The sequence below is a fragment of the Rhinolophus ferrumequinum genome, chromosome 22 (genome assembly GCF_004115265.2).
Source record: "Rhinolophus ferrumequinum isolate MPI-CBG mRhiFer1 chromosome 22, mRhiFer1_v1.p, whole genome shotgun sequence".
NCBI classification, from domain to species: domain Eukaryota; kingdom Metazoa; phylum Chordata; class Mammalia; order Chiroptera; family Rhinolophidae; genus Rhinolophus; species Rhinolophus ferrumequinum.
In genome coordinates, this window is record NC_046305.1 from 45490783 (window position 1) to 45503480 (window position 12698).

At 34.5% G+C, this 12698-nt stretch overlaps 1 protein-coding gene across 1 annotated transcript in view; it reads left to right on the forward strand.

Annotated features, from left to right (window-relative positions):
* Positions 1-465: 465 nt before the first annotated feature.
* Positions 466-12698, forward strand: part of SYCP1 (synaptonemal complex protein 1) — an 80508-nt gene continuing 68275 nt past the window's right edge. The window contains 9 exon segments of the mRNA XM_033093272.1: positions 466-573; positions 1800-1884; positions 2068-2111; positions 2273-2329; positions 3436-3481; positions 3484-3599; positions 4314-4381; positions 7854-7927; positions 12278-12336. Of these exon segments, the coding sequence (XP_032949163.1) occupies positions 466-573; positions 1800-1884; positions 2068-2111; positions 2273-2329; positions 3436-3481; positions 3484-3599; positions 4314-4381; positions 7854-7927; positions 12278-12336 (657 nt within the window).

The window sequence follows — 12698 nt, forward strand, 5'->3', positions numbered from 1 at the left end:
CGGGGCCATTTTGAAATGGCGCCACCGCCCTTCCCTCCCCCAGGCAGCAGTCTCCGGTACCTTCTCGGTGGTCTTCTGAGAACCGAAGACAGTTCCTCCTGGCGAGGCGGTGCAATTTAATAGGGCTGATGAACAAGGAAACGGGCTTTCTTGTCAGAAGGTCCCAGTGGAATCCCTTGTTCGAGGTTCTTATGGACCTACGTCACTAGCGCGGCCATTGGTGGTGCTGGGGCGGGGATGGTGGGAACAAACAGGCAAATGGGGGTGTTGTTACTTGGACCATCCCAGCGACAAGCGACGCTGTAGGCGTACATGGTAGCAAAGGTTCCATGCATTCCTTTAGATGGTCACTGAGTATACAAACATCACCGCTTAAAATAAAGAAAAATAGTGTATTAATGCAATACGTGAAACACTTTTTTTGCCCCTTTGGAGCAATAGGTCATCACATCTGGAAGAGAGAAAATGGAAAAGCAGAAGCCCTTTAAGTTGTTTGTACCACCGAGATTGAGTAGCGGTCAAGTGTCCGCAGTGAAACCTCAGACCTTGGGAGGAGATGCTAATTCCTTCAAGGTAAAGTTGCCTTTGAGTCTTCATTTCACTATTCTTAACTTTAGGTAAATGAGGCAAAATGTGCTTTCTTATCGGTGATGTTTTCGAAGTATTTCTTTTCAGTAAGTATGGTCTGATTTACCCAAGAATTTTGAATAACATTGCTTGGAATAAATACTGAGCATATTTAATGTACAGAGGCATCATTCATTTAAAGAAATAATCGTTTTGGCTTTGGAACTTTGCATATATACCGTGTTTCCCCGAAAATAAGACCTAGCCGGACAATCAGCTCTAATGCATCTTTTAGAGCAAAAATTAGTATAAGACTAAGTCTTATTTTATTATAATTTAAGACCGGGTCTTATATAATATATAATATAATATAATATAATTAATATAATACTGGGTTGTATATTGATTTTTGCTCCAAAAGATGCATTAGAGCTGATTGTCCGGCTAGGTCTTATTTTCGGGGAAACATGGTACTAAAATATAAATTAGGAGAATATTAGGATCGAGGAAAATTAAGAACATTGGGGCTAAAATGTTGACACACTGGTAAAAATTAGTGTGTGACAGCTTAAAATTGAACTCTGAGCTTCCCGGTTAGCAGGATAAAAAGGGAAATTCACTTATATAATAGAGTTCTTATGGGAAAGGAGGAATTACACCAAGTTACTCAGGCAAATCAGGTTTTTCTACTAAATTATTTAAAACCTTTTTCATGTTGAACTTTACATTGGAGATGGAATGAAGCAATAAATATTTAAATTTTATATGCTGTAGAAAAATTCTAATGTCTCTAGCCAAGAGTATAACATTAAAATGCTATTCAGTAGATTATTCTCAGTTTTATCAAGGGAAAAATCATAATGAAGTAGAAGAAAACTAGTACTTTATGCTACTACTTAAAATTACTAATGTTATTCTTGAATATTTACAATGCATGTATTGCGTAATTTGTAGTTTAGTTTCATCTTGTAAGTGAAAATACCTAATTAAAAATTTTTTGCTTTGTTTATGTAGAAAAAGCATTTGTTATTTTATATATATTTTTTCAGTTACAGTTGACATTCAGTATTATTTTGTATTAGTTTCAGATGGCATTTGATATTTTGAATACTATACATAAATGAAAGGATTTACCATAGTCACTGCTTTAATCAGACATATATATGTAATTACATACTACACTGCATGTTATCAGTGGGACAGTATGTTTAAGAACCTCTTTGTGTTTCTAGAGTTTCAGCAAAAGTATTGAAGATGACTTTGGTTTTCCATTTGCAATGGCTAATCTCTCCAAAAATGTGGAAAACATTGATTCAGGTAGGAGACTGGAAAAGCAACATATCACATTACATAGGAGCATTTTAAAAATACGCATTGCTAGATACTGAAAAATATAACATAGGTACTATATTGATAGCCTTGTCATAAAGCTAGATGTCATACTTAATATGAAAAATAAAATGTTGATATGTTTAATACCAGTTGTCTTTTATCTTGCAGATTCTGCTTTACAAAAAGTTAACATTTTGCCCATGCTTGAACAGGTTAGTTAAGTGTGTATAGATATAATCTGTTTAGGTGTTGAATCGCTTGCTTGAAAAAGAAAAATAATTCTTTAGTTGATGGATTATTAGTTTTCAGTATTTAATTATTATTGGAAACTCAGAAATATTTTCTTATAGAAATCATTTATTCATGTTTTTAGGTTGATAATTCTGACAGTTGTCACTACCAGGAAGGACTAAAAGACTCTGATTTTGAGGTCAGAAGATTTCCCATCCATATGAAATTTCTAGTCATTAGAGCACCATTTATTATTATTTGCATATATTTTTCTTTTGAAGCTTCAAAAGGATTAATATTTGGTTAATGTTTTAATTATATCCTTTAAAACCTTTTCTTCCCCTTTATTTTTCTTTTAAAATTGCTGAAACACTAGGCCTCTGTATTTTCCTGGGTTATAAAAGCATCCCTTCTTTAGGGGCAATTTAATTTTAAACCACAGAAATCAAGAATGGAAGAGCAGAGGTAGATACAATATGTGAAAAGGCTGAGAATCAAACCAGTATTTTACAAACAATTTGTTTTTATTAATATGTAGGTATGATTGTTTGACTTGTTTACTGTCTTAAGAAATTTGTAGGACATGCTATATTTTTGATTTTCGTTATAAAAAACTTTCTTACTAATAGCACATAGGTATCTTTAAAATGAGGAGAAATTCTGTGGCCTGATACACTTCTGTATGGTTGTGGTTTTAGTATCACAGAATTTAAAAATATGGAACTTATTTATATATTTTGAAATCAGTGTGATTTTTTTAAAAAATAAACTCCGGCATTTACCTTATAATGTGGAAAGGAATAATGCAGGAAATACAAATAAAATCCAGATAAAACCTCAGACTAAATGAAAGTTAGATCTTGTGTTCACTATTGTTTTTCTTGTTATTATATTTTAAGCTTCATGTCATTTAGTTAATCTTCAAACTGTTTATATAATCAGAATGTCTCAAGACCATTGTTAAAATTTATAGATTTCTTATAGATTACTTTAGCTCTTAACCAGCCAGAATCACTCATTGACTAAAATATTTCTAACTTCTGGCTTAGGTACATTTTGAAGTTATTTGATTTTATTCTGCAAGGCATAATTTAGTCCAGTGACCAATAACTTTAGTGAAGTAACTACTACTGCCTTAATAGTCTAAAAAAGTGTAGCTTTCAGTATGCTATTAGGGTATAAATTGAGAGATTTGGTCTTAACTATCAAGGTACTATTATTCATGGATATTTTCAATAGGCCGATGTAGTTTGGGTATACTAAAAATTTGAACAATTAACAATCTTTGAAAACCTATTTTAATAGAATTCAGAGCCAATGAGTAGACTATATTCAAAACTGTATAAAGAGGCTGAAAGATCAAGAAGTGGAAAGTGAATGTAGAATCTGAACTGAAACAGAAAGAAAGTAAGTTGCAAGAAAATAGAAAGATAATTGAAGCACAGCGGAAAGCCATTCAGGAACTACAGGTATGAGATTTGGAATTGAAAATGCAGTATAGTAAATCTTATAATAGTTTTTAAAATAGAGTATTATTTCAGGGTAAGTTTATTTTGTTTCTGTGATGTGGATTTTAAGGACAGTGGGTTTTTTTTTTTACAGTGGTTTTTTTGAAGTTATATTATTAGTTGCATTTCAACTTTACAATGAGCAGAGAGGGCAAGTTGCACAAAAGAATGCAGATGATTAGGGAAATAATAAATTACTTTAGATAAAAATTGATTTAATGACTAATTTATTGAGTTTCATTTTTATTATCGATGATGTTTTGTTTGATATAAATAACTTATTATATTGGAATATGACATTTATAGATAAAACTTGACATTTGAAACTGTTTAGTTTCAATTTTATGGCATAGTGACAAAAAACGTTGAGAAAATGCAACATTGGGTTAGGACAAAGATACAACATCATTTCAAAATGTTTAGGGAAGATAATATTACATTAAAATACTGTTGGATTTTTTTTTTTTGAAATGATTCAGAAAACTTGATTTTAGATTGATGAAAGTGAGACCGATATTCTTATTGGAAATCCATACGCTGTGACTAAAAAGTTCTTATAAAGAATTCTTATAGACCATTGTAGCATATTAGCAAAGAAATGCTGCTTAATGATTATACTCATGTTTATTTTGCTAAGCAAAATGTGATGAACTGTTCTTCTGTTTTGTAAATTAGTTTGAAAATGAAAAAGTAAGTTTGAAATTAGAAGAAAGAATTCAAGAAAATAAAGATTTAATAAAAGAGTAAGTAATAATGTAATGAATTTGTTCTTTCCAAATTTATTATTAAAATGATTTCCAAAAATATATTGTCTGTTACATAGTACTAGCTTACATGTGGAATTCTACTTGGGTACTGTGGAAAATGAAGACATACTTTTTTTCAAATTCTTGCATTTGGCAAACTGTGGTCACTGACTACTACTAATGTCTCCATTTTAAAAATACCAAGAAGGAGACACCATTACATGGTGTGAAAAAGGTATCTGACAATCCTATAGCTATAGCTGCCCACATATATTGTCTACCTTTCTGTTTGACTATTGTTTTAGGTACAGTACTTGCAAAATAGGGCTCAACTTAGTTCCAAGCTAATCCTCACTCTCAAATTCCTGGTTTTGCCAGTGGCCCAGTGATTCTTCCATTTACTTTCTTTTTTTTTTTTGTTTTTTTCCCCTTCTTCTGCCTCCCCTCCTCCCTTCTTCGGTTCAAGCTGTTGTTTCTCATTCCAGTTGTGTAGGACACAGCTCCCTGGCACATGCTGATATTATGAGCCTTGTCCCCCCAGCCAGTTGGTCGCTAGTTTTTGGCCGGCTGCTGACAGCAGCTCTCGTGAGCTGCCGGCCACTCACGCTGGCCACCGGTCACTCATGGCAGCCCGTGGCAGCACTCGGTAGCCCACAGTAGCTCATGCCAACCTCCGGCTGCTCACGGCCGCCCAGCTCCAGGGAGGGCTGTTGTTCACAATTTTAGCTGTAGAGGGTGCAGCTCACTGGCCCATGTGGGAATTGAACCAGCGACGTCGGTGGCTCCAACCACCTGAGCCACTGGGCTGGCCCCCATTTACTTTCACTTAAAACTTTAGTATCATCTTTGACTTTTCCTTTCCTTTGTTCTAGGCTTTAGCTATGCCTTATTTTATACATTTATCACCTCATTCAGATTATATCATGCAGAATTTAATAGAAAATGTAATTATTTAATACATCTGCCAAGTAAATATTGAATAATTAGAATGTAATGTATGGATGGGTCCACATAGAGTGCCAAATTTTTTTATTGCTACTTGCTTTAAGTTAAACATAATGCTAAACATAGTTCCAGAAGCCGATCACCTTGTTGGTGAAGTTTCTAAGTGAAAAATGCTATTACAATGGATTGTTTTAGCCCAATTGAAGGACAACTTGTGACTTCCCAGATAAAATTTAAATGTTACACCTGAATTTTTTTCCTGCCTAAATCAGGTTTGGCTATTAGGAGGACAGGAGAGAGAAGAGGAAGTTTCTAATATTGTGTGCCTATTGTGTGTTTATTACTTACTGGTCACTTTTATGTGGGTATGTGATTGAGTTCCTATACTACTATCTTAGATCCTGACTCATCCCGCCAAACCCTTGGAATTTCCTGTGTGTTGAGAGTGACAACAAACTTGTCACTTTTCTTGTTATTTTGATGAGATGACTTTTGGACCCCACTTAAGGATGGGTGCTGAATGCTAGGAGAATCTATCAAGTAATTAGAGGTTTGGAACTTTCAGTGACCCCACTCCCCACTATACCCTCCAAGGAAGGGAGAGGACTTGGAGGTTGAATCAGTCACTGATGGCCAGTGATTTAATCAATCCTGCCAATGTAGTAAAGCTTCCATAAAAACCTACAAGGACAGAGCTTCCTTTTTGATGCATTTGTAAATGGGATTGTTTTCTTAATTTCTCATAGCTTGTTATTAGTGTTCAGAAATGCAGCTGATTTTTGTATATTGATTGGTGAACACATGGAGATTTGGGGAGAGTAGTGAACTTGGAGAGAGCATGGAAGCTCCTCATCCTTTCCCTATGCCTTGCCTTACGCATCGTTTCCATCTGGCTGTTTCTGGGTTATATACTTTTATAATAAACTGGTAATCTAGTAAGTAAATTGTTTCTCTGAATTCTGTGAGCTGTTCTAGGAACTTAATCAAACTCAAGAAGGAAGTTGTGGGAACCTCTGATTTATAGCCACTTGGTCAGAGGTACAGGTAACAACCTGGGCTTGCGACTGGTTTCTGAAGTTTAAGGAGTAGGTCATGTTTATTGAAGAGGCTGTCCTTTCTCCACTGTATATTCTTGGTTCCTTTGCCATCAATTAATTGACGATATATGCTTGGGTTTACGAGTCTTATTGGGCTCTATTCTATTCCATTGATTAATGTGTCTGTTTTTATGCCAATAAATGCTGTTTTGATTACTATAACTTTGTAATACAGTTTGAAATCAGGAAGTGTGATGCATCCAGCTTTAGTTCTTTCTCAGGATTGCTTTGGATATTCAGGATCTTTTGTGTTTCCATACAAATTTTAGGATTGTTCTACGTATTTCTGTGAAATATGCTGTTGGAATTTTGATAGGGATTGCACTGAACCTCTAGATTGCTTTGGGTAGTATGGACATTTTAACAATATTAGTTCTTCTAATCCATGAGCACAGAATGTTTTTCCATTTATTTGTGTTTTCAGTTTCTTTAATCAGTGTCTTACAGTTTTCAGTGTATAAGTTTTTTACCTCTTTGGTTAAATTTTTTCCTAAGTATCTTATTCTTTTTGATGCATTTGTAAATAGGGTTGTTTTCTTAATTTCTCTTCTAATAGCTTGTTATTAGTGTACAGAAATGCAACTTATTTTTATATATTGATTTTGTATCTTGCAACTTTACTGAATTAATTTATTTTAACAGTTTTTGGTGGAATCTTTAGGGTTTTCTATATGTAATATCATGTCATCTGCAATAGTGACAGTTTTACTTCTTACTTTCCGATTTGAATGCCTTTTATTTATTTTTGTTGCCTAATTCCTCTGGCTAGGATCTCCAATACTATGTTGAATTAAAGTGGCAAGAGTGAGCACCTTGTCTTGTTTCCTGATCTTAGAGGAAAAGCTTTCAGCTTTTCCTTGAGTATGATGTTTACTGTAGGCTTGTCATATATGGCCTTTATTATTATGAGGTACATTGCCTGTATACTCACTTTGTTGAGACTTTTTATCATAAATGAGTACTGAATTTTATCAAATGCCTTCTTAGCATCTACTGAGGTGATGAGGTCTTAGTATTCACATAATGAATGGGTAGTCAGAAAATTACCTATTTATGTTCTAAAGGTAAGACAGAGTGTTTCAGGGGATAATTAGTAAACGAAAAGCCCAATCATCTCTTCTAATTTTTTTCCTTAGGCACATCTGGAACTGTGTACTAAAAGGATGTTGATAGCTACTTGGGTAGAAACTTGTTAATGAGTTATACTTTTTACTTTTGAAGAGAGGCAGCTACTAATTCATCTTTGCTAATAGTAAAGTCAACACATTTTTTTCTTCATACAGTCATTTAGGAGCAATATGTAATATATACAAAATACAATGTTTAAGAATTTCTTTTAAAATGGTAACAATAATATTCATAACTTTTATGTATGATTTTGCTTTGTAATCAGATAACACTTAGGCAGACTCTTTCCTTTGTTTCAGGAATAATGCTACAAGGCATTTATGTAATTTACTCAAAGAAACCTGTGCCAGATCTGCAGAAAAGACAAAGAAATGTAAATATCTTTCTTATTCTATGTGATTTTAAAAATCAGTTTATTATTTATGATTTTAATGGTGGGGGTGGAAAGGGGAAGAAATTGTCTTTTTACACTTTGGAACCAGTTTTGATTTAAACAAGTTATATGTGCCTCATATATCATTTCTTTATATATATGTAGTAACTAGGTTTCCAGTTTTTTGAGCTTTCAAAGCTCAAATCTTTTTGAAAGATAATATATTTCAAAAGTATGTACTTGGCGTTTGTAGTTAATTTCAGTTAAAGTGTGATCTTGAGACTAACCTTCTCATTTGTCTGGAACAACCAGGAAATTGAATCAAGAATATTGTATGTAGCCATGTTCAAGTAGAAAATACTGGTGGAGGGCTATGCCGAAGTCGTAGAACTTAAGAATAGTGGTGCAATGTTTATTTCCAATCTAAGTAGAATTCTTAAATTTCTCTTAAAGAAACATTCTTTATTATAATAAGGTTATGATATATACTTATGTAAAGCACACATTTTATTTTATGCATTTTTTATTTTAATTGTAAAGTAGGAATTTTTTTCATTTTGAAGAAAATAAAAAATCCGATGTTCAAAAACAATAGTTTTTATCTTTGTCATTAATTTGGCACTAGCTCTGTTTTGTTTGTTTTTGCCAAGAATCTATTGGGAAATAATCTCTACCTGGTTTTTTCAGAATAGCGCTGTTTCTTAGCTAAAAATGTTAATTGATACTACATATCTTACTGCTTAAGAGTTAGACAGCCTGTGCTCAAATTCAGACTTTCAGTTGCTATCTGCTTGACCTTGGATAATTGAATAAATTATGTAATCTCTCTAATCCTCTGTTTATTGATTAATAATTATTGGTCCCTGCCTATAATATTTTGCTTTTAGAACTATATATATCTTCTAGTATGTACGGCACCACTAACAGTTCCTCCACTATATCCTGTTTATTTAGCTTTCAAGGTTAAGTTTTCTGTCTAGATATAAAAAGTGGTAAAAAGTATATGGAGGGGGGTAGAGGGATAATATATTGACTGCCCTGACCAAAGTAACTGGGGCTACAGATACCAGTCTCTGCTAGTTCTTTCCTCCGTTTAGTTTTAGGCTCTCAAGGTCAGCAATCAGAGGTGGTTTGAAAAATCTTTTAAACATTTTTAGGTAATTTCTTAAATGAACTAAAGAGCATATTTTGATGTGACACTTAGATTTTTATTTCTTAATCGTGTTTCCCCGAAAATAAGACCTAGCTGGACAATCAGCTCTAATGCGTCTTTTGGAGCAAAAATTAATATAAGACCCGGTGTTATGTTATGTTAATTATATAAGATTCAGTCTTATTTTACTATAATGCTGGGTCTTATAGTAAAATAAGACTGGGTCTTATTTCATTATAGTAAAATAAGACTGGGTCTTATGTTAATTTTTGCTCCAAAAGACACATTAGAGCCGATTGGCTAGGTCTCATTTTTGGGGAAACACGGTAAAAATACTTACCTTATTATATGTGTGGCCTGTTCTTTCATTATGACTGTATCTCCCTCTTTCATTGACACCAGTTTTTCTTGGCTCTGGTTAGAATACTGAGTAGTTTTCTGAAATGTCCGTATGGATTCTCTAGAGTTCATTTTCAGAGATAGGCTGTTCTTTTGAACATCTTTCATGTTGTTTCCTTTCCTTTGTTTGACATTATTTTTCCATAGCATCATGTAGGCTTTCTCCTCATATACATCAGTGAAAAAGTCAAGAACTAGCTAGACTAAATTAAAAAAACTAGGTGATAAACTGACAGGTTCTAATTTATTTCCCCTGGTTCAGTGATTGAATCCCCTTTTCATATTTACAATTGTATGGTAGGTCAGGTCATTGAACAGATTCTAAAGTTTTCACCTTGAATAACTCTTCTTATCATGGCTGCATCTTCTTTCTGTCCCTTCTGCATGGTTTTCTGGGGCTCTGATAAATTTTGTAGAATGCATGATTTTGAGTAATTTTAATCAACAAACTCAATCATGCACAAAATTTTTGTATCTTAAAAATGTTTAAAAAATCTTTATGTTTAAAAATCATAAAGCCTTGATTCTTCTGCTGGCATGGAAAAACTTAATCTGAGTAAATCTGGGAATTTTCCTCCTTTCCCTGGGGTTGTATCTAAATTTGGAGGTGCCCATATAGTACCATGTGGTAGAGAGGGATGTTTGTTTCTCAGTCATCTGTCCATTGAGACTTTCATCATTTCGATTGGTATTCAGTTATTGGTCCACATGAGCTGCTGTTGACTTGTTCCTCATAACTGTCCTCAGGCCTATTCAGGTCCACTGTGCTTTATTCCACCACGCTTAGTTGTGCAGGATGTTGGGACAAGGGAAACTGTGACGTTCTCTAAAGCCCTGTCTGTCTAGGTATATTTCACAGCCATTTCTTCTCAGGTTTTGTCATCTTCCTTGAGCCCTACTGAATTTTAAAAAAGCGCGGTCTGACTCTGATCTTGGTTTTCCCAAACTATCTGTGGTCTCTGTGGTCCCCAACCCTGAAGCTTAGCCTGGTGAGTGCAGAGGGCACCCCTTCTTAAGTATCTGCCAGAATCTAATAAGCTCTCTCAGCTTCCCCTTCTAAAGGCCTTTTCACAAACTAGTAAATATTTCTTAGGTCTAGAGGATGGGAAGCTTTGTTCTGACCCATATATTTTTAAAATCTATTACTTGTTTATGTCTTGAATCATTTTTCCAACCCCAATCTGGGTTTTTGAAACTTTTTCTTTGCTTTTGATCGAATCATCTATTCTTTAAGGCAATGAAGGCTGCAAGATATAGTTGCCCCAGTTGGGGCAAAGTAAGGTTGTGTGTGTGTGTGTGTGTGTGTGTGACAGAGAGAGAGAGAGAGAGAGAGAGAGAGAGAAAGAGAGAAAGAGAGAGAAGGAGGAGGAGAAGGAAGAGGAGGAGGAGGAGGGAGTGAGTGAGGTGAGGGGGTAGGGAAATGGATGGATGGATGGATGGATAGATAAATAGAAAAAAGAAAAACCAAAAAGGTAGGCTTATATTTTTACAGTATAATGTCACCACATTAGAGCACTGCTGCCAGAATCCCTTTCCTGTGCCACCTGTAGCAGCTTGCTCCTGACAACTGCAAAATATATCTACATCAGTTTCCTTTCTTTTCTGTAGTGTTATTTATTTGATTCCCAGTACTTGCCTGTTGAAAGAATGGCTGGACGGTATTTAAGAAGTACTGGTGGTGGTGGTGGTGGGAATATTGGAGGTATTGGCAAGAGAATGCAATTCTTTAGTGCAAATAGTTTCTGAGGAATTAAGGCTTGTTGTTAAGTGTGTTAGTGAAAATGAGAGAGAACAGATGGAATAAGAAGTATGAACTTTCTTTCTATTGAAATGCTAATGTGTTCTGCCTCTATTTCCTTAAATTTTCCAGCCCTTTAATATTCAAATATAATGGTTCAGCTCTTGTTCCATGTACTGTAAGTCCAGAGCGCTCTCCAGTTTTTCTGAGGAGTTAGGATACTTGTATTCTTCCAGAGCCAGTTCATGTGCCCTCTTTTTGGCTGTTTGGCGTCTCATTGACATTTGAGTCTGTAATAGCTGCCGTTCTCTGGTTTTTCAAATTGTTACTGAGAATCTAGGGCTAATACCCTCCAATTCAATGTGGTTTCCCTGATGCTGACCTCATTTGGGGGAATGATAAAGGGACTGACACATTTTCTTTTACTGCCTTGTACCTTAATCCCTACAGCTTTTCCTACCAACACTAAGTTTTACTGACTTTAAAGAAGGCTGGAATATAGCAGAAGGAATCATTGCTCACATAACACCCCCCCCCCCAAAAAAAAAAAAAAAGATCATAGAAGTTTCAAAAGGGATTTCTTCCTGGGGCCACACCTATTCTTAACCTTGCTCTTCCTGTCTTGATGCTTCTTTTCCTTTCTGCCTCCTCAGAGATAGAGCAAGAGACAAGAGCAAGCTTTACCTTTCATGAGTACCTCATGAATCTGATATATACAAAGGGAAAAATACTTTATAGAGTAGTTGTTAAATCCCTACTTCTGGTAAAGGCTAAAACTATAAATATAGTTTTCAAAGTTCGAATAAATTCATGAGTAGTAATTCTGGAAGAGGAAATCAGAGCTAGTTGAACAGCACCACGCTTTGTGGTGGAGATCGTGACGTGCAATCATGCCTTACTGTGAATGAAACTGCTTTTGATGCCATTTTACAAGACTGAAAAGATATGCCCGTCACTAACACAGAATTTTAAATATTTCTATGGTTTTTTGAGGGATTTTGGGTATTGTTGACATAATTATTTTAAATTTTAATTTTGAAATATTTTATATTAATAATAGATGAATATGAGCGGGAAGAAACTAGACAAGTTTATGGGGATCTAAATAATAACATTGAGGTAAGTGGTGATGAAAATTTGAATAAAGAGGCATTTCTACGCAAAGTAGAATGATAGCTGCAGAGATGGAAAACTGTTCTTGCGAAAGGGATTATTATTTATTTGTTGACATACGAATTACCAATAAAATTACCAAGATTCTGTACTGAGTGTTAATGTTTTGTTTACTAGCTTTTGAATTTACATGTTAGTGACACCATTTAACTTAATTCATCAAATATTCATTAACTCTCTTGTCAGAGACTAGCACACTGTGACATATAACCATTAATTTGAAAAACATACAAAGTATTTTAGTCTGTGTCTGGTTCCTACTTACCTGTCTTATCCCATCCTATATTGTTCTCCACTTTCCTTCTCTG